The sequence below is a fragment of the Pundamilia nyererei genome, unplaced genomic scaffold, assembly GCF_000239375.1.
Source record: "Pundamilia nyererei isolate P.nyererei 1_Seehausen unplaced genomic scaffold, PunNye1.0 scaffold00009, whole genome shotgun sequence".
In the NCBI taxonomy this organism is placed as follows: Eukaryota; Metazoa; Chordata; class Actinopteri; order Cichliformes; family Cichlidae; genus Pundamilia; species Pundamilia nyererei.
In genome coordinates this window covers 463,334-485,952 of record NW_005187410.1, presented here as the reverse complement: position 1 = coordinate 485,952, position 22,619 = coordinate 463,334, and the positions used below count along the sequence as shown (strand labels likewise).

General features: G+C 39.0%; 1 protein-coding gene across 6 annotated transcripts; it reads right to left on the bottom strand.

Annotated features, from left to right (window-relative positions):
* Nucleotides 1-1,717: 1,717 nt before the first annotated feature.
* On the bottom strand, nucleotides 1,718-20,647 carry slc12a8 (solute carrier family 12 member 8). 6 transcript variants are annotated; one of them, XM_005723269.2, is made up of 16 exons: nucleotides 20,405-20,571; nucleotides 19,916-20,053; nucleotides 19,376-19,443; nucleotides 18,889-19,029; nucleotides 18,629-18,775; nucleotides 16,583-16,774; nucleotides 16,219-16,450; nucleotides 10,721-10,834; nucleotides 10,439-10,526; nucleotides 8,574-8,661; nucleotides 7,433-7,579; nucleotides 5,024-5,684; nucleotides 4,830-4,927; nucleotides 4,615-4,732; nucleotides 2,755-2,815; nucleotides 1,718-2,481 (listed from the first exon to the last, which is right to left on the bottom strand). In XM_005723269.2, the coding sequence occupies exons 4-16, from the start codon at nucleotides 19,021-19,023 to the stop codon at nucleotides 2,310-2,312; spliced, it is 2,253 nt and encodes a 750-aa protein (XP_005723326.1). In that variant the 5' UTR covers nucleotides 19,024-19,029; nucleotides 19,376-19,443; nucleotides 19,916-20,053; nucleotides 20,405-20,571; the 3' UTR covers nucleotides 1,718-2,309. The 6 variants fall into 6 exon arrangements, with proteins under 6 accessions (XP_005723326.1, XP_005723325.1, XP_005723327.1 ...); XM_005723268.1 differs by lacking the exon at nucleotides 20,405-20,571 and adding an exon at nucleotides 20,579-20,647 and having other exon boundaries at nucleotides 19,376-20,053; XM_005723270.1 differs by lacking the exons at nucleotides 19,916-20,053; nucleotides 20,405-20,571 and adding an exon at nucleotides 20,579-20,647.
* Between the last annotated feature and the right edge of the window lie 1,972 nt (nucleotides 20,648-22,619).

Here is a 22,619-nt window from a genome sequence, read left to right as displayed (position 1 = left end):
ATTCCACTTTTCCAGACATTAAATATTTCTATTTTAGGTAGAGCCAGACTGAACTACCAGGCAGACGTTCATGTGCTCTGGTTGGGATCAGAGGAACATCTGGGGGAATTGGAGTTTGTTTTATGGGTAGAATAACAGATAACTCTTTAGGTGACAAACATTATTTATAGCACATTTTATTCCAAGGGAAACTGTAATTAATATGTACTATTCTGCAGTTCATTTGTTCTTTTTTTAGGCTATTAAGCAACAAAAAAAAGAGAGAAACATGCATAAATTTGTCTTGACACATAACTGATTGTAAACATAATCAGCCTCTCAAACCAGTGCTGTGCAACACACATTGTTGGAACTTTTGCTTCAGTGACTTTGGTGGTTGGTGCAAACAAAGCAAGCAAACAAATGAAAGATTGTAATTTAATGCACTTTCACCAAACCACAATATTATTATTATTTTTTTTAATCTTCTGCAGACATTTTGCTCTAATCTCATTCCTGCATGACACAAAGCCCAAACATCCTGTAGGTCCAAAAGTGAGTAGAGTTTAGTCCTGTCTCCATCGTGTATTTAATTCCCACTGCTCACATTTCAAGCCATTGTGCATCAACTGAAAGTCACTAACTTTTCCAACCGGACAGGGTTTCTTCTTAGTCACTGCAAAGGCACAAAGCACACCAACCCTTCTACAGCTCAGCCCAGTGATAAGAAAATAAGTAATCAGTAGGTTTACAGGCTTGTGTGCCTGCTGGCGGGCCATTGCTTTCACAGAAACAGGATAAGAGGAAGTGGTTTTCACAGCTTTGCTCAAACACTGACTCTTGAACTTTGTGATACTTCCAGATCACACTTGTAACTGAAAAAAAACACACCCCAAAAACATTTAGCATGCATTTAATTCACACCATATAGTGTCTTCAAAGGTTTTTGTTTTTCTTTCTTTTTTTAACCAGGAGAGCTGTTAAAGTGCTTTACACACATGGGAAAAAAACCCCTCATTATTTGATACTTTCAGATATGCTATGAACACATTATACAGACTTGAAATTCAAGTATTTTTAGTCCCATTGTCACAGGTGTATAACACCAAGCACCTATCCATGCAGTCTACCTTTAAAAACATTTTTTTCAAAAAAAAACTAATTGTAAAGAGCTCTCTGAATTTGAGTATGGTAGCGTAATAGATATCACTATCACAACAAGTACTTTGTAAAATGTCTCAATATTATTATTGCAAAGCAAAAGCATTTAGGAGCTAAAACAATTCAGGCACATAGTGGTAGACCATGCAAGGTAAGAGCAGGGTTACTGCGTTCTGAGGTGTGAAGGGCATGAAAGTCGCCGACGCCTTACAGACTCAGTGACTGCAGAGCTCCAAACTTCTTCTGGCATTAACATCAGCACAAAAACTGTGCACCGAGAGCTTCGTGGCATGGGTTACTAAGGCCGATCAAGATCCTGGCAGGAAGAGCATCCAGCGTAAAGCTGTCAAATCAAAACACGTGGAGCTAATCACTATGGCAATCCCTTATGAGAAGGGAGCAGCTGAAATTAGCTTTAGGTTTGATTGGAAATAGATCGGCATTTATAGAAGACTTTTGCAGTTTTACAGCCCACACAGCTCCTTGTTCTGTGTATGCAGCAAAATGATAGAGATATTCTATCAATGAGCTGTAGTGAGTGTAAAGTACTTTGCTGTGCTCTGCTGGGTTAGCAGCATCAGAGTTTGTGACAGCAACAGACTGAATAAAGTGATTGTGGATTATCAATCATCCTCACAAACCTCTGGACCACTAACTGGACAGGTTATTGGGGCAGAGATTAGCTTTTCATTATTGCTATTATTATTATTTCAACAGCTGTGACAAAAAAAAAGTCCCATATATAAGATAAAGTATTTGTCATCTATAAACTATACACTATGTTTTAAAAGTTTTGCATTTTAAAAGGCCATTTTACAGTAATGGAACGGCAAAAACAAACAAACAAAAAAAAAAACAGTTGAAAATGAAAGAGTTAAAGTTGAAGTTTATATTAAGAGGAAATAATAAATCTCTGCATTTGTCTGTTTGCATGAAAACCTGCACATTTTAGCTATCGCCTTTCTCTGATGTATCTTATTCTTCCACATAACCTTTGTGCAAAGCTTTGATTTCCTTGAACCACCACAGGAAAACAATTCGAGCCACTGAGATTCTTAACATGTGAGCAGTATTCTGCCCGTAGTGCAACATGAGACACCGTTTGAGGCAGAAAATGTGGTATTCAGGCTGTCAGCTGCGACGCATAACTGAGGCAGTGTTTAATTCGGTCAGTGAAATGGTGGTTGGACCATATTGTCGGCCCTGATGAACGACGATTGATGACAGCGGTGACGAGAGGCAAAGTCAGCATTTTCCTCCGTCAGCTGCTTGGTTTTCAGCCCCAGAGTCCCAGACAAAGATGGCGTCACTACGATCTCATCCCGGGGTGATGCTTTTCTACTGAAAGAGAAGAATACACAGAAAAATTAATTTCAGGCGTAACGATGTAGAAAATAATCAAAAACTGAAATCAACACCATTTACAGTTTAAAACTTATGAGGTTTTCGATTTCATTGCAATTTTATAATAAAAGCACTGTCGGATTATAGTTCAGCCATAGAAATAACTCTTAGCAAATTAAACTCACATATAAAACTCAAATTGGCTTCTTCATTATTTAATAGACATCAATGATGCAAGATTTTTCAGTGCATAAATAAAATCATAAATACCTGCAAATGCTACTCAGTGTTGATTTGAACCACGTGAAAAAGCTGAACTGAGCTGCAATTCCTGCAAATTAATCAAAATCCAGACCGTTACGTTTCTACCAGGAAGAAATACATAATTTTCTGCTGTAATAATTTTGCATTCAATGTTGCTAAAATTTTACACCTTTTTCTGCTGTGAGTATCTGAAGCTCTGCCACTACACAGGAGGTAGTAACTGCGCTGTGCCATTGGAAACATCTCCATTTGTGGAACAAATGTCTGACACTTGTTTGACGCTTGTGTTCAAAAATGTCGTGAGTCAGACGGCTGAGGCACGTACTGATGTGGTGAGTTTATTGCACAGATGCAGGGTGTCACATCCAGCTATTCAAGAAATCCTAAGCCACAACAGCTGCCAGGCAAAGAGGCTGCAAGTGAACCTCCCGACTATGCTACTGGGTCACGTAACGACATATGGTATGGTAACCAAATCTAAATCAGTAAATGTGAGATTGCAGTTTAGGAAGGATTTGGTTGCACATAATGAAATAAAAGTCAACGATCGAATGACACACAATCGCCCCAAAAATAATTAAATAAATACAGGATCAGCAAGTTCAGTTTTGTAACACATTACTTATAGATTGCTTTTACTTTAGATAAATGATGAATGGAAATTATTTCAGTGCTTCACTTCCTTTAAAGAGTGACATAAGTCTTTAAATAAGACTACAGCTTTAAAATATTTTTAAAAAATATTTCAAAGGCCTTATTAAACAACTCAAGATACAGGAAAAGTTATTTGGTTCCCTTTAAATCAGCTATTCTTACTATTCTTCCAGTATGTACACTGCTCAAAAAAAAAATTAAAGGAACACTTTTTAATCTGAGTATAGCATCAAGTCTGCTAAACGTCTGGGATATTGATCAGGTCAGTTAAGTAGCAGAGGGCGTTGTTAACCAGTTTCAGCTGCTTTGGTGTTAATGTAATTAAAAGGAGGAGCTCTAGAGGGGTTTTTTTTTCCACGTTTTGAATTTGTCACCACTGACAGCATGAGGTGATACCTGGAGAGATTGTCCAGTCCACTGTTTCCCAGCACAGTCTCAAGAGCATGAAGGAGATTTCAGAAGACAGGCAGTTACTATAGGAGAGCTGAACAGGGCTGTAAAAGATCCTTAACCAATCAGTAGGACGTATGTATTTTTTTGTGCAAGGAGGACCAAGATGAGCACTGCCAGAGCCCTACAAAATTACCTCCAGCAGGCCAGTATTGTGAATGTCTCTGACCAAACAATCAGAAAGAGACTTTATGAGGGTGGCCTAAGGGGTCGACATCATCTAGTTTACCCTGTGTTCAGTGTCTGGCACTCTGGAGACCAATTAGCAATTGCCATAGAATACCAGAATTGGCAGAACCACCAATCGAGCAAATTCTGCCTGAACACATGTGACAGACGTGAAAGACTCTGGAGAAGTTGGGGAGAACATTATGTTTGCCTGTAGCAAACATAATGTTAGCCTGAGGGGTTGGATGGTGGGTCAGTGATAGTCTAGGGAAGTATGTCCCTGGAGGAACACACAAATGTCTACACGCTAGCATTGTCACCCTAACTGCCATTAGGTATCAAGATTAAATCCTTTTTTCCCCACTTTGGTGTCTTTTGTTCTTTTTGTGCTTTGTTTTCCTCATATGACTCATTATGCTTGTATTCATGTTTATTTTTTAATAATACAATAATTTATAATTTTAGTCTATGAAGTGCTCAAAAAAGCACTTTAATCTCTGAAGTTTCAAGATGAAGTACAAATATTAAGTGGAGATGAATTTATCCTGAATCCACTTAGTTCTTCTAAAAAGAAAATAAACATGTGGAAATCACCTCTTGGTAGTCCAGGACTTGTTTTCCCGATGTAGAAGAAGAGCAGCAAGGCAAATATTATGTTTGTTAAGGCATAAACCCATTGAATAACAAACATAATCAATATGGAGCTCAATGCCTGAAAGAAAACAAAGGATATGTTCACATTATTCCAAAAATATCAAGAAAGCCATGAGAGCACAATTAAAATATTGTACAGCAAATGTCTGTCATACTCCAATGAGAGCGATCCAGCGGTTACACAACTTTGCATAGAAGGAATTGTGCTTGGGTTGGATTTCAAAGCTTTGGTGTTCTGCTTTATCTCCAGTGCCTGAAAGATTTAAGAAAGGGTCAAACAGGTAGGTAGCTTCTATGATACAGTATATACCTTAATCTATTCTAATGTTCGATAGGTAAATCTGATCACCTGTGCTGTAATTGTGAGTGTCAGCAGGCAAATCCTGCTCAACGTGACCAATATCTGTATAGCCCGTGATTTGAGGCTCCTCTCCAGCCTTGAGCTCTCCTCCTCCACCTGGCCCCTGGTCTTCCTCTGCTAGTGAAGCAGAACTTGTCCTCTCTTCTTTCTCTTCTGAGGAAACACTGGAGTTCGAGTCCAAACCAAAGCTGTCCATTAGCTTCTGCTTAGCAGTAGCCTTTCTGTTCTTGGATGTGTTGTTCATGTCTTGCATGCAGGAGGTCTTCTCAGCTCCAGAATCCACATTTGAAACAGGTGGAAATATCTGGTCCATGTCCCTAGTGAACTCCAGCAGAGTGCCCTTACTCTGCGGACTCCCGCCATCACTGCCATAGTTTGGAAGATTGGCTTGAATCAGTGACGTGCTGCGGTGCCTGGTGGACCTGCGCTGGTTTCTTTTGCCCACTATGGCGGTGTCCCTCTTATCTTTATTCTGAAGGTGGGAGGTCATGGCCACGCTGAAGTAGGAGTAGTCGACAAAGCTGTAGGTGAGCATGAAGTTGATGGTGACGATGGGCGCCAGTACGTTAACTTGGCCGATGAAAATGAAGGCCATCGTCACCAGGCTCGTCAGAAAGATAGCCGCCACCGGGGTCTTGTTTGGGCCTTTCTGTCAGGGAGAAAAGGTCACACGATATTAGCGATTCCTGTTACAATGTACCAAATGCACGTATTGTGTGCCTCTAACTCAACACATTTTGTGTGACAAAGAAAAATGTCTTATTCTTCCTGGGATTTTGTACATTTGCCACAGCTAACCCTTTGCCAAGTAAAATCGATGTTAGTTTTGAGCAAAGGGGGGAAAACACCAATCCAGAGGAACAGAGACACAATGAAAACGAACATAAAGCTGAATCTGAGTTAAATAAAACACCGATGAGTGATCTTTTCCTGCTGTTGTCCACTGAGTTTTCAAAAGTTCATGTTCAGTGTTTGATTTACCAACAAGTAACAATCAAATGATTACTTATTCATGTTGCTGACAAATGTAAGCTTTATAGCTTGAAAAATGTGGGTCGTATTGAGTAAATTAAAAAGAAATCCATTACACAAAATCTTCCTATGACTTCATCTGGACTTCTTCTGGCCAGTCTGACATGAGATAGCTGTGACGCCCATGAGAAAGCTATTTCGACTTTTAGAAAGGTTCTGGTGCTATTTTTCCATGAGTATGCCTACATTACATTTAATTAAATCAAACACACACTGCATAAATAAAGAATATGTTTGTGTTTACAACTTAAATAGTGTTCAGCATTCACAATTAAATGAATGGAATAAAACAATGCCCCCAACAATAATTGCTTTTCTCTAAATGGAAAAATGGCTTTAACATGTGGTTTGTTAACTAGTTTGCTTTTATTTCCCAGGTCCTATCTCACTGTTTAAGGAGCACTGCTGTGTGCTGGAGGGCCTCCAGAGCATACAGCGGAGCAGGGCCCTGCCCGTCTCCCTTCCTGCGTTTGTTCTGGGGCTTTGATTTGGGCCAAGATGTCTAGGGCCTCATTCCAGCCTGCTGAGAGAGGTCAGATACTGCTGCCATCCAGAGAAGTCTGAGGAAAACTGGGGTGGAAAAGGTCAGGTTGTTAACGTGACTATGTGTGCATGTGTTTTGCAGCAATGTGTCATAACTCTTTGATGCAATAAAGTCAGTCCACTCACTTCTGTGGAGTGCTTGCTCTATAATTAGGCAGACCTGTGACCGTGTCCTTCTGAATCCATACACCACAGCCCCCTTTAGAGCCAGACTTAGCACACTTATTCATTTACAATGTATGTGTGTGTTACTTTGGGCAATCAGAGAAACCAACTTCAATCCCAATTACTCTATACAACTTGTATTTGATTCACAGAATAATACAGTAAGCATGAAGTTACAGAGTACTGCAGTCAAAATGCAATATGTTATAGTTCAGTTCTAGGGGAATTTCACTGTGTCAAACTTATTCACAGTCATTTTGTGTCTACATGTGGTGTGAAGATATACAGAATGATGATGCCCTCATTTTAATTCAGTCTGCAGATATCTGTTTTAATCAACTAGCACCCTGAAATTAATCTTTGACTAGTTATGGTGACTTCAAGCTACTCTCAAGTTCATCCTCCCCCACGATATGCACACCGACACTGAAAACCAATCCTTAGACTCATAAATCATCCTTTAATAATGAGTCTTTTTGGTGAATCCTTTTTCATTCCAAGTAAGGCAAGCATCAGTTTTAGATGTCATAGTATTGGACGTTATTCTGCATGTAAGGGCTGATGAATACACCTCAGTAATTTCAATTGACATCAAAAACACTCTAGCTAATAGTTTTCAGTTCACACATTCCTCCCTTCATGGCTCTATCCACCCACCCCTCTTCCCAAAAAGGCCAGACAGGGAATGACCCTCTCCTGGGCGATGCACTGAAGGATCCTGGGTGCTCCATACAGGCCGCCCATGCAGGAAGCCAGGGAGGAGATGTAGAGGCCCAGCAGAAAGAGGAAACCCACCAAGGAGACCTGGAGGAAGAAGGAAAACAAACAGAGGGTGAAAAAGGATGGGGTGGGGATGAGAGCTCACAACAGCTACGCCCAATCCAGTTCCGCTACAGCCAGCCCCTTATAAAAACAATGAGAAATCACCACTGATGGGCAAGTCAAGGACTTGGTCAAGGCAACATCTAATGGTCATATTTCATTAAAATGTCTAACTCAGGTGCGATCATTTTATAATGAATTTGAGATTTTTACCATTTTTGCAGTAATGCTATGCTGAATGTTTGCTACACCAAGAGACAAATGGTCAGTTTATTTGTTTGGAGCTGGGCAACACTTTCTGAAGACAATTTATGCATTGATTTCTCATTCCCTGTCCTCAAAACAAAATACTGTATATGACCGATTTGTTAGAAGTGCACAGTGCACAAGGCATCAAAGGCCTATTAAAGCTGTATAGTGGAGGCTTTGGCGAAACACATGTTATTGCAACAGGGAAGGCAAGAGAAGACTTTGCTTTTTTTGGTCAGACAATGCCAAACCACCAACTGCACATGTGACGGTGGCATGGCTCTGTGGAAAAAGAGGTGCTAAACGGGGGGATCTGCATGCCCAACATATTCCTATCCTTAAAAACCTGAAATATTAAGCTGCACATTTTCTACATTAAGCAAAAATAAGACTAAATCTTTTAGCACTATAGCAAGTGGTCCTCCCAGTTCTGAAACACTTATGGTTGATAGACTAGACGACACATTGGTAATCCTCCCCCAACTTTTGAAAATTATTGCTGCCACCCCCCTCCCAAAAATCCCCACTTCTAAGTCTAAAATTTATAATTATTTCCACATTTGAATATAATATGAATATAATGTTGCTATGCAGTATTATATAGTCAGAACACAAACTAACCACACCACTAACATAGTGAGACACCATGGGAAGTCCCCTTACCTCTCCCCTTTTGTTGGAAGGCCCCCCCTCACAAAGCCGAATGGAAACACAGAGAGGAGTTTACCTTTTCAGCTATCAAGAAGTCACAGCGTAGAGCTTCTCTGGTGCAGATGGCCCCCAGGAGAAAGACAAAGACCAGATACAGGAACCACCTGTGGGTCACCAAAAGTACAGCGCAGAATTACTAACAACTATTGAGTCACAACAAGTGAATGTCTGATAGCGATGTGTTTTTAGAGTGGGTTACTTTTGTTTTCCAGTGAATGGAAAAGAAAAACCCACTCAGTGTACCGAGAAAACCACAAGAGTAAAATCTAAACTTATAGGATTAAACCTTTCTGAAAGATCAATCCACCGAATCTATCAAAGGTTTTTCCTGTACTTCCTATTTCTTAATGTACAATCACTGTAGTCATAGTTAATCTAGTTTAAGTATTGCATACTGTGGTGTGTAAATTTTTCCATTGTTTTTGTATGTAAGTATACAGTGCCATTAAAGAGTATTTCTCACCCCTTCCTGAGTTGTTGCTTTTTCACATTTATCAAATCTCAGTGTTTCAGATCATCAAACAAGTTTTAATATTAGAAAAAGATAATCAAAGTAAATACAAATTGCAGTTTTTAAATGATGATTTTATTTATTAAGAAGAAAAAGCAAGCCAAACCTACCTGGCTGTGTGTGCAAAAATAATTGTCCCCCCTCTTAAATCAAGAATTACCTGTGTTTAACCACATTTTTTGGAAAGTTGAGATCAAATTCAATAGGCAAAATGAATTAGATTAAAAGATCTCAAAAAGCAGCACATCATGCCACGAGCTAAAGAAACTCAAGAACAAATGAGAAACGAAGTCGGCGACATCTGTTCATCCAGAAAGAGTTTCAAAGTCATTTTCTAAGACTGTCTGTGGTTCTCCGGTGAACCACAGAGAGAGCCGTTATCCACAACTGCAGAAAACTGAGAACAGTGGTGCATCTTCCCAGAAGAGGCGGACCTACTACAATTACTCTGAGATCTCATCAACGACTCATCCAGGTGGTCATAAAACAACCCAGAACAACATCTAAAAAACTTCAGGCCTCACTCGCCTAGTCATGGTCAGTGTTTATGATTCAACAATAAGAACACCACTGCTGGCCAAATAGAACACAAAGGCTTGTCTCACATTTGCCAAAAATCATGATCTCCAAGACTTTGGAGAAATTTTTCTGTGGAGTGATGAAAACAAAAGTATAATATTTTGAGTCACCTTTCCCATGAACAACAGCCAAAACAGCCAAACACGGTGGTGGTAGTGTGATGGTTTGGGGCTGCTTTGTTGTTTCAGGACCTCGATGACTTCTGTAGTTCATCACTCCATGAATTGTGCTCTCTACCAGAAAATCCTGAAGGAGAATGTCCGGCCATCAGTTCGTGCACTAAAGCGCACAAACACTTGTGTTAGGCAGCAGGACAATGATCCAAACAATGATCCAAAACACACCAGCAAGTCCACCTTCTTAATGTCTCACAAGACAAAAATGAAAGTTGTGGAGAGGTCTACCCAAAGTTCTGACTTATATCCAATTGAAATGCTTTGACATAACCTTATACAATCCATTTGTACCCCAAAAACCCTCCAATGTTGTTGAATCACAGCAGTTCTGCCAGTTATCACAAATGCTTGATTGCAGTTATTGCAACTAAGGATGACACAACCAACTACTGGGTTTATTGGGAAATTACTTTTTCACACAGGGCAGGATTGAACTGCATGTATATTTACTCGGGTTATTTTTGCCTAATGTTAAACTTTGTTTGATGATCTGAAACATTTAAATGTGAATTTGATAGATATGGAAAAAACAAGGACTTGTGCAGAGGGTAAATACTGTTTGACAGCACTGTATAGATATGTGTATGTTTTAGTGGATTTGGGGGGTTGTCGTACGAGGTGAAGACAGCTGCTAGTGTTCCCACGGGGATGTTGTGCTCAGGTCGCTGAAGGTCTGAGCTCATGTTGAAGCCTGCCATAACCCCTACAACACACACAAAGATGGGCAAACCACAAAATGTACACAAGGTGCTTGTCAACGCAAACTTCATTTTTACATTGCATATGAAGCAAAGAATGATAAGCAGGATTTGAATGTTTGCATGCTTTTCCTATTCTGGGATTTTCTTTTTGTGTGAAATACAGAAATCTAAAAGAAGTTGTTGAGGATCTACTCACCTGTAGCAGCAGGGAAGAAAACCCCAAATACAGTAAAGAAGTTTTCCCCAGTGGTATAATCTGGCATAGTGTTGCTACTGAGCAGCCCAGCTGAATAGCCAATGAAACCGTGCTCTGAAAGTGGAGACAAACTCACATAAAGCACATCAATACAGAAAGGCATGTAAGAATTACCAGGATTTCTTCACTGAGTAAACAGTTGTGAACATTAAATGATGATGAAGGAGGAAGAAACTATGCAAACTCCATTAGCTAGAGGTATGAAAATTAGTTTCAGGTCTTTCTTTAGACATGAAAAGTCAGCTCTCTGTTAGGCTTTTACTTATGTATCAATATTTTAGGCAACAAACACACAATCCCAGGCTGTAAATGACTCATAACAAGAATACTTAACTTTCTATCTTATGTAACATTCATCTGTTTGAAATCAGTTCATGAAGGGACACATAGCAGCTCCACCTGGAATAATGATGGTTATTTCTCTAGTGCATAAGGGAATAAACTGGTTTAAGAATAAAGAAGAAGAAACATTTGCTTCTTTAACATGTTTAAGGAACAATTATAATAATGAGTTTCTATTTCTCACTTCCTATTAATACAACCCAACAAATGTTGCAGTCTAGTCCAATCTTAAAATGTTTGTAGCTGCTACATAGGGCCAGCAGTTACCTTATGATTTTAAAACACATCACTCTCACAAATTGATTAATAATGTGTTCTTAGATTAATAAGCAGTCACAATATTTGGCCTTTTCCTGACTTTTTAAGCTACGCTTTGTGCAGAAAATTAGATCGACTGCATAAGAAATCACAGCATACAGAAAGGAAAAACATAGAGCACTATATACCAGGTGTTTGAACAGTACAGCATTACATTTGCATAGTCATTAGAGCTCTCCATAACTCAACAGCATCTGCATCATAGTCAGCAATATAACACCAAGTAAATAAATGCTGCAAAGTCTATTTCAGTCAAAATAAATGGCAACAACAACCGGTGACACCTTTCAAATCTACAGACTAAAGGCATGCCGGGATGGCTCTAGGTCAGGTCAGTTTGCTGAATGTGTGAAGGCGGCCATTTAAACTACGCAGTCTGAAGGACCTGCCTATGTTACAAAACCGGACATTTCCCTCTTGGTTATCTTGTGATGGGAAAGAATGTGTTCTCTCAGATTAATGACATGTTTATCCAAAAGGAAGTTACCACCCTTTTCAGAAGCTCAGCAGCTTCCAAGTTTGGGAGAAAGAATGAAAGTGAGCAAGAGAGGGAGACAGAGAGCGGGAGGAAAGAGCGAGAAAGGGAGAGACACATAGAGAGAGAGAGAGAGAAAAGAATGCTCATTTTTTCCCTTTTGTTTTACAAAAGGCCAAAAGAAAAGGCCTGGATACACTCTCTGTTCCAGCTTTGTATGATCTCTAGCATATGCGTTTAATGAGGTCAAAAAAGCTCAAAAAAACTCCTGTTCACTTTGTGACCCACTAGGATCGCCCTCTATCCAAACAATCATGATCTAACAAACCCAGGGCAGCCAGTGTCAAGCTGCATCAAGAGCACCCCACCCATATTACAACATCATAGTCCAACATCCAAGTGGGCTCAACTCTGCCAGCTCTCACGGCTAAGCCCTCCAAGTACTTATTTTGGAGCATTCACATATTCATTACACTTTAATATAAAATCCTTATATGTACTACATTCACTGCAAATTGTCCCCCTCATTTTCTCTAGGTATAATAACAATGATAGGCTGGCAAAGATTTGTGTTGGGTCCTGTTGCAAACTACACCTCATTTTAAAAACTACAGCATCATAAGACTTCACACAAGATCCAGAGACCCCGTTTAAGCCATTGTGTATTACTTTGGTTGCATTGGCAGTGTGTTTGAGATCATTGCCAAGTTGAAAAATGAAGTTGCCAAGCAGAAGCTTTACACAAGGTGGATTAAAAATCTGATGGTACTTTTCTGCATTCGTTAATTATGTATCTACAAGATCCTCAACACCACTACCTGAAATAAAGACCCAAACTATGACAGAGCCTCCTCTGTGTTTTACAGATGGCTGTAGACACTCACTGTTGTTCATCTCTCCTGACCTCCTCTAAACATGCCCATAATGATTTCAACCAAAGATTTCACATTAGGATTCAGGTTTCACACATAAATCCAGTTCATAATTTAGCCTTTCTTCCCCATTTCTTTTCCTTTAAAAAAATGACTTCTTGACAGCTGCCCTTCCACTGAAACCATTTCCTACAAGGTCCATGTTAAATCATTCTTCTGAAAATGGTCAGATACAAGGACTGGAGTAAATATGAGTGAAAAAGCAATGAAATGTCTGAAGAACAACTCTAAAAGTCCTTTAGAAAACCTGGAGAACTATTTTTCAAGACCATCCACCTATTTATCCATAAGAGGTGACTCAAGACTTTTGCATAGTATTGTAAAAGTAATATTAAAATGTGTATGAAGGAAACTTTGACCATAGATGTCCACAATATATAATATTATACCCCGGAGCTTTCCCAGTTTCCAAATAAGTAAAGTCATCTAATTACCATAATTAACTGACAATTGCTTGCTTTATGTGGGGCCTTCTTTATGAAGTTTGCAGCGTGCAAGCAACCATTATTACCCCTAATATTTATTCATCAAAGAATCCAATATATAATACTGAATCAGAAGGTAACTCCCACTAGGCTGATGATCCTTTTTAATACACAGCTAGAAGACTTGTCCTGACACGTCTTCAATTTGATCCATAGCATTTTGTAGAGATGTAGAGCTTTATAAGCCTATTTACTATGTTTCCAGCTCGAGCTAAGGCAAGAATGTCTTCATTCCAGTTTACTTATTCTGTATCGAGCAAGTTTACAGGCAGAGTGGGGCTCATTTCTGAGTTGACCATGCCTCTGAATGTGTAGTTAGATTACATGAACATCTGAGGCCTCTCCCTCAGTCTGAATGACCTCTTACACTCCCACACTAACTTACATAAATTGCCGTGCATGTTGCATAGGCTGTGAGTTTACAGAGGTGGAGCAGGTCCTGCTGGGATGATCGAGAACTATATATTATAGTAAGAATCACAGGGAGAGATGATGTGGTGGTCTCTGGAGTAGCAGCAGGCTTCAGATCTCAGTTCCGGCTCTCTCTCTTTGTCATTTTCCAAAAATGTGGGTGAGTCTGGTTAACACCCTAAACCCCAGACCCAAGGAGCACATTATGGCTTCCTTTTCTGTGGGGAATAGACTTCAAGTATAAGGACAGGGTGAGGCGTGTCGTTGCGTAATTCAACGATGCACCACAATCAGAAGGGTTTGTGGTTAAACTGTTTGGTTGCAGAGACAATACATGGGCGGCATTACTGTCAGAATAATTTACTGTGCTTACAGACTTGTGAACTATTCAGGACTGTGTTACATGCTGCAGTTATGCAACACTTTAATTTTAACTCCAACTCTTACAGTGCTGCAAAAAGGACTTGCTGCAATCCACTTCTTTGACATTTTAGTGAATGGGAAAACCAGGTTTGTAAGTCAAGAGTTCATATACATAGATACTTAAATAGATAGAAACACTCCTAAATTCATCTTAATGATTACTAACAATTAACATGGGATGGTCAAAGCCAGCACCCGATATCTGTGATTTTTGTTGCTAGGGATAAAAGTTAGTGAAACATTACAGGGGCAAAACATTAGAATTAAAACCAACTCTGATAATTTTCTGCTGATTGACAATCTGTGAACTCTAAACTTTGCCTTTCTGATCATGACAGAGGTGGAAAATACTGATTGCAGTGTTTACAAAGGCAATATCTGCCAAACATATTAGCAATCATGTCCATAGAAAGCGAAATTTTGATGGAATATGTGGTTAACCAGACATGCCTAAGCTGTGATAGAGCTACACAATGGTGTGTGAAAATTGGGGACATGTTATCAAACTATGACCACATGCTTTTGGCGGTGGCTCCTTTCCTCCAGGATGTGTCTCAGTGTTCAGTGAGTTCATGTTAATCTGGGCCGTTTCAGCTAGCATGGAGACCTGCTGGTCCTCTGCCAACCATTAGGTCACCAAAACACACACAGAGCTGCTCTTAATTGGAAAAATCTGGAGTGGTCATTATGGCTGGTTGTACAGATCTTAAGGGCTGAAAACTGGTCTCTACCAAGTGTGCTTTAAACAAGACTGGGAGTTGGGAGGTGTAGAGCAGTAGGCAGTCTGGTTTTAATTTCACCTGAAGTAGTCGAGCTAAATCCAACAAAAACTAACAAGACAGGTAAGGTAGTCTCTCTGTTTTTTAAAAAAAAAAGTATGAATGTTTTATCATGTGTGTGAGAACTCTTGGGTCTTGTGTGAAATGTGTTGTTCAAAGACTGATTTGACTCCTGGAACACTTTTTTCTTCCTACTCGGCAGGAAGTTGATAATCAGTGAGAACAGGAAATGTAGGGAAGGACTTCCTGGAGGTCAACAAAAAAATACCCCCTCCACCGCACCCAAAAAAAAATACTCACAATAATAATAAAATTTAAAAAAATAAAATAATTTTCAAACTTAAAATCTCAAAATACAACATAACAATACACATTAACTAATCGCTAAAGTGTGAAAGAAATAAACATGTTAATGGACAGAGGAATGTCTGTAAAATAAGTAAAATAAGTGATACTGCAGCTACACCTACTGACTAAAACAGGTCACAACAGGTTCCCACACTCCTTCCATCACACTGCCTCTTTGGAAGCCCCCCCCCACCCGAAAATTTAATAGTGAGTTAAGGAGAATGAGATATAACAAAAACAAATACAGCATAATAAAGTATTGGTATTTATAACTGGAAACACTAGTGTTCCCTGCAACATGAGCCAGGCTTCTCTTTATATTCTACTAGAGATCTGATACTCAAACACTCAAAGAGTCAAAGGCAGCTTCAGCTCTAGATGTTTTGTGTACTAATGCTTTTTAAATCTTTCAAGCCTGAATCATCACGTAATTGCCAGAAGATTCTGAATTTATTGAGCTATTTAACAAATTTCTTTAAAAATAATTAATTAAATTTTAATTTCCACATATGACTTTTAGTCTGCATCGTATTTCCTGCATCTGGCAATTTTTCAAATTGCTTAAAAATGTATTGTGCAATTTATTTAGCTGTTTTTCAGGGTGGGGGAAAAATGACACTGATGATGTATGAGTCTCAAAAACTCCCAAAAAATTGTATGTATCAAATATTATACAGTAGGTGTTTATTAACAGCAAACAATACTTAAAAGCCATTCTTACAGAAATGAAGAGTCAAATTAAAGACTCTACTACAACTACTTCTGACCAGCAGCCATCCTAGCCTCCTAATTTTCACACAAATCTTCCTTATGCATGAAAAAAATGTAACTATAACTGTGACTGTCTCTCTCGTCTTTGATACAGTAACCGATTGTTGATTTTTTTGTTTCTCGTTTTCATCGTGATCATAGTGACGGTTGTTACCTGGGTCAAGGTGTGTGAATGTGCCAATGACAAAGTCCAGGGTAGAGATGGCCAGAACAGCCAGGAGGAGCAGCTGAAGTCTGACAATCCACTTGACACCAGCCAAGTTGATTCCAAGCAGACCTAGCAGCACTGCTGCTGACATGCAGCGCACCGCCCACTGAGTCTGAAGACCCAGCAGTTCTGCCACTGACTCGGAGAACCCCGTGATGTACATCGCCCCAGCGACGCACTGCAGAGTGGTAGAGAGCATTAATAGTGACACGAGATAGAAGGAAGGAAATTCAGTTTGTGCATTCCATGATTTTCTTAAGGGATAAAATATTACAAACAAACAATTTTAGCGGTGTTCAAATTCACTCACCTGCCCAAACACATAAAGGAGGCCAACAGTGCCCCCGACCCTTCCCCCTAGGATGGTAGAGATCATGGAGTAGATTCCTCCACTCCCAACACCACAGTGTTCAGACACTCCGATTCCTGACATAACTGTCACTAAAGCAACCAACACAACCATGGAGACGAGAACCATCCCAAGCAGCACTCCTGTGTTCCCCTGGATAATGTTAGGAAACAGCAAAGATCCAAAGTACAGAGTGATCACTGCACAAACTACACCACAATATGCATCTGCAGTTGTGAACTGGATATATTTTGGGCCAATATACCACCTGTATTGTACACATCTTCTGCACATGACATCCTGCTCTGTTTAGTGCTTTGTCTTCAGTTCATTTAAATAATCCTATCTTCACCATTCTCTCGCATTTTTTTAATCACTCCTCTTTTCTCCTCCTTGTATTTGTTTACAATTTTCTATCTAATAGAAAAAAAGAGACATGCAGATGCTATACAGGTGTGGTGGACCAGCACTTTTTTTTTTTTTTATTTGCTCAGACATTTCTGATAAGATGCGTCTCTCTCTGAAAGAGAAACCCTGTTTTCCACACAGCAAACTATATTTTAGCTGTCAAGCTAAGGCCAAACGGATGTAGCAATTACAATCACTGGGTCTCTTTGTAGCTGTGTCCTGTGATGACACATGGCTATTACAGTGTTCTGGATCAATTGTCATGATGACACATACTTAAGTATATGTGAAGCTAAAAACTGTGCTAAAAAATGTGGATGAGCTGAAAGCAGAAAGCCAAACATGAAGCTAAGCCATTATGAAGTATAAAAATGAAAACATACAAAATAAAATTTGGTGATTAGTGATTTCTTTTTGATTCTTTAGTCTGCTACTACAGTGCTGTGAAAAGTATTTACCCTCTTCCTAGATGTCTGTGTTTTGCATATTTGTCACACTTAAATGTTTCACATAATCAGATAAATTGTAATAATAGACAGTGGTAACTGGAGCATTATGGCATAATCTTTGGCATAATCTAAAGAAACTCAAGAACGGATGAGAAACCAAGTCACTGACATCTGTAAGTCTTATGGAGTGAATTTGGGACTCCAGTGGAACCACGGTCAAAGCAATTATCCACAAAGACAGATAATTTGGATATTTGGATCAGTGGTATACCATGTCAGGAGGGGCCAGCTGACCACAATTAGTCTAAGAGAGCATCGATGACTCATCCAGGAGGTCACAAAAGAACCCAGAACAACATTTAAAGAACTGCCTCACTTGCCTCTGTTAAGGTCAATAAGTAAAAAACTGGGCAAAAAAATGGCATCCATGAAGAGTTCCAACCACAGCCGAGCAATAAAACCACAAAGGCTCGTCTCATGTTTGCCAGAAAAAATCTTGATGGAAAAATATTCTGCGGACTGATAAGACAAAAGCAGAACTCTTTGGAAGGCTTGAGTCCTGTTACATCTGATGTCAAACTAACACAGCATTTCATAAAAACAACCTCATACCAACAGTCAAACATAGTGGTGGTAGTGTGATTCATGCTTTAGCATGTCCGGTCATGCTTAAAAACATTCAGGGCAGCTGAATTAAAACAATTCTGCAAAGAAGGCTGAGACAACAATTCCTCCGTAGTGATGCCAAAGACTTATTGCCAGTTATCACAAATGCTTGATTGCAGTTCTTACTACTAAGGATGGCACTACCAGTTATTAGGTTCAGGGGAAATTACTTTATCACAAAGGGCCATGAGAAAAAAAACCCCCTTAAGAACTGCATTTATTTTCACTCAGGTATTTTGTCTGAGCTGAAATATTTAAACATGACAAATACGCAAAAATAAGAAATCAAGAAGTGAAAAATCCTTTTCCACTGCAGTGTATCCACCATGCACGGTTATTAGACTCATATTTAAAGCCCCATTATGGCAGTTGCATTTAACAGAATTCAGCCTTTTAGCATCTTATTAGCGTGGGGAGAGTTTAAAGTGGATTAGCTGTTCTATTACCTACAATACACAAAGTGAAAGATAGTCTGTTTACTAACCACCAGGTAGCCAGTACGCAGGAACAGAACCACACCAAAGATGTTGATCATGCAGGTGGTGAAGACTCCATCCCAGGTGCCAAAAAGCACCGGCTCCCACACAAATACTTTGATCCTCCACCATGGCTGATTAGACTGCTGAAAACCCTAAACACAGAAATACAACCGTAGCAGCACTGGCTTATCTGAAGTCACTTTAACAACAGCCTGCAATGATCCTACAAATTGTTTCATTTGAGCTGACACACTGAACATCTTGCCTTTGCATCTTCATGGAACAGATCTTGAATATGTGTGTTTTCTTTAGTATCATCAGATTCTCCCTTCAACAGGCCTGTCTCAGCTCTTTCCTGCTCACAGGTGTACACCGTCCAACCGGCTGGCAGGGTTTCCATTGCAGCCTGGAGAGTTACAGTGTTTATATTTACAGGCTGGATGTAAAACAACAAAATAAAATCTGCATTTTAATATTGAAAAACTTTTTTGATCACATACTACTAGATTCAGTAGTATGTGACATATAGTGTACCAAAATAATGGTCTTAGTGAGTTACTGGATGCTAGAGGTACAGTGCTTAACAAATGTATTACATCACCACCCAATGTAAGGTCTGTGCCCTAAAATAACAATATTGGTAAGAACCAAAAATCAGTTTCAATAATGGTTAACCCATCCGCATTTTTAAAGCTAAAATATCATTATAATGTTATCTATGAGTTTTGAAATTTACAAATTTTCCAACTTACAGTTAATTCCCGGCACTCCTGAATAATAAAAAAAAAGTTTTAGAGGTTTAAAGTCCAGGATTTCACATCTGGGGGAAAAAAAGTCAATACAGTTTGTTTTAAATAACAATATATTTTTAAATTTAAACACGTTTGTGACAGATTTGTCAAATATTCTAATTTATATTTTAGAACATTTCTGTCTTAAACGTGTATTTTATAAGAAGTAATCCCCCGAGAAGACAAAAAACCCACCTCAAAACAGAAAATACCCCCAAACATATTTTACATAATACTATCATGTATATGATTTTTCCTCGGCAAATATCGTAAAGTGTAGACTTAAAACTAGAATAAGGAATAAGAGGATAAAACATGTATAATATCCCAATTAAAACATCCGATAAAACTGGATTTCCTTCTTACTTACTAGTCTAATACATTTCCGTTCAGAAACTACTGAGAAATTGAAATATCACAGCATGTTACTGGGTAATTCTGGCATGCCGCATTCAAAACACTCATAATTGTGAAGATATATAATCTATGATTGGAGCATACGGTTTTTCCTGGTATAGTAAACAGTACGGTAGCACAGGCATTTGTAGCGGTCGTCTTGGAAAGAATAGCACTGTTTATCCTGGTTAAACAGCAACAGGTGCAGCTTGAGGACACCCGGATGCAGCAGGGTGTGCTCCTCTGCGATGCGACAAACAGTAAATAGTTGTTAGCGTCACTGCTTTTACCTCAGAGGCTTCTGTTTCCAGATAAATAAACGAAGAATTATAACAAACATGTGAATTCATTGTTTCCTAGTTAGAAAACAAAATGTTGAAATGAATGATAACAATAATAATAGTTATGTTTATGGAAAGACAGCATATCAGAAAGTGTAATCAATTTCAAAATAAGCTCCTGGTGATATACGCTATTATGAAAACCGAGATGTGCTCTAGTCTTAAAATTGGCAGTTTTCTCAATAGAGTTTGGTGTGAGCGGCGGTCTTCTTTCAAACAGCTTCTTAGCTAGATTAACTCAGCGACACCTTACCTTTCACAATCTCATTTCATCCACTGCTTGTAATTTTTTTTTTTTAAAATTAAAGAAAAAATAAATCCATTCCACTTCCCCACTTTTCTTTAAATCCTCTCAGTATTACAACGTGTTCGTCATGTGGATACGTCAGCTGCCAGCAGGCAACTTAGGCATGCGGTTACTGCTCACCTTTCCGGGATGTGTTGGAGCATTTGCACAAGGATCTCGTGTTTGCTTTGGCAAGTCCTGCAGCAGGTAATGCTAGTAATGATTAGCTGAAAAATGCATCCACATGGATTTGATCCTTTTTATGGAGTTATTTCCTGAAACACGTTTGAATTTCAGACTGTGAGGATGTTTTCTGAGTCTTATTCCAGTCAATAAGTTACCAATCAGATCAGAAAACACATCAGTCTAAACACATATTCAAAAATAAATAAGAGAAAACAAAACTTGGAAGAGTTTCCCTGTACAATGACACAATGAAAATATTTTACATTTTCATGGTTTAAGATGATTATGCCAAGCATTGGTATGGCCATCTTTCATCACAGTCTGAACTCTCTTAGGCAAACTTTGTTGTCATTTCTTTTAATAACCTTCAGGAATAGTTCTCTGGGATTCTTAAAGGACATTAAACGCTCTTTTTGAATGTTGGCTGGCTCTCTGTGATCTGGGGAGGCCAGTCCGATTTGTCATCCAAGTATTCTTTTACTGCATGAAGACTGTGTTTTGGATCATTGCCATGGGGAGAAATAAAGTCATTACCAATCAGCTGTTTCCCATTAAAGATCAAAGTCCCCAACACTACTGGCTGAAATCCTGCCAGGGCAGAGACTCCATTGCATCTCACAGATGGCTATATACACTGTTTTACCTTTCTCCTGGCCCTCTCTACACATACTGACGATGATTTGAACCAAAAATTGAATATCTGGGTTCATCACTACATCACCCTTTCCCTCCAGTTTCCTCTTCCTTAAAAAATGGCTTCCTGACAGCCACCCTTCCACCGAGACAATTTCTAATGAGGCCTCAGTGAACAACTGAAATTCAGCTGAAGGACCAGATGAATCTCTCAGATCTTTTCTGGATCCCATATTTTAAGGAATAACATTCTTGCTGTTTTTTATGCCAGTCTGTGTTAGCTTTGGGATTTTTAGTAGATTTGGCTAAAGAAATGTTTTTGGAACAGACTGCTAATATTAAAGTGCCTAAAGATACAATTTAAACACACTTCTTTGCTCAGTTTTCTGTTATATGTTGACACAACACTGGTTCATCCTTTGAGTTAGGTGCCTTTTTATGCTTAAATAGAGTATAAAAGTAGCTATGTCCAGAGAACTTTCAGAAAGTCTGGAGAACACCCGCTAAACACCACTTTGAAAATTACAAGAAAGACAGGCTAAATGGAAGCAAAATATAACAAAATGAGGGGTAGCTGAAGGTTTTCCCACAGGACTGTATGGTAGCAGGAAAGCACAGGTGTATTTGATAGCTGCATTTCACGTGGGGGGAGGTCCTGTTGTTGTGCATGCTGGTTGACCTTCATGGTTTACTGGGCTGTGATAAAGGCTTACAGTGCTTGGACAAACGGTTTGTCAGAAAATTAAGACAGAACTATTCTGATATACGTTTTTCCACATATTTTTCCATGATAAACATCAATAGTTCTTTTTCCAACGCTCTCCAATGTGAGAATTCTATGCTTTGCACTTTTATATCACTGTAAACTGAATATATCTTCAGGTTTTGGACCTGCTGAAAAAGATGTCACCGTGTACCACGATATGGTGAAAGATTTTCAATTTGTTACTGTACGAGTGTGTACCTATGAAAACAGTCTTCTGCAGCACTTCTACTCTCCTCGAATTCCCCTAACACACCATAACAAATATCCCAGCGTCTCTTTATGTCTTTTCTGGCTGCTTTCCATCAGGAAACACATTTACCCACCCACACTCGGTTTCACCAGCAGCTGCACGCCTTCTGTACATCAACAACAATTCAAGATCACATGCTGTGAATTATTTATTTATAAGGACATGACACACAACAATCAAAAACAATTTAATCAGATTGCTTACAAATCATTGTATATTGCAAAAGTCTAATCATATGGGTTACTTGACTGAAAATAATCAGCTACAATTAAAGCTGCACATTATCCATAAAACAAGTTCACTTGAGCCAACAAGTCAGAGACCATGCAGAATAAACCTAACGTAAG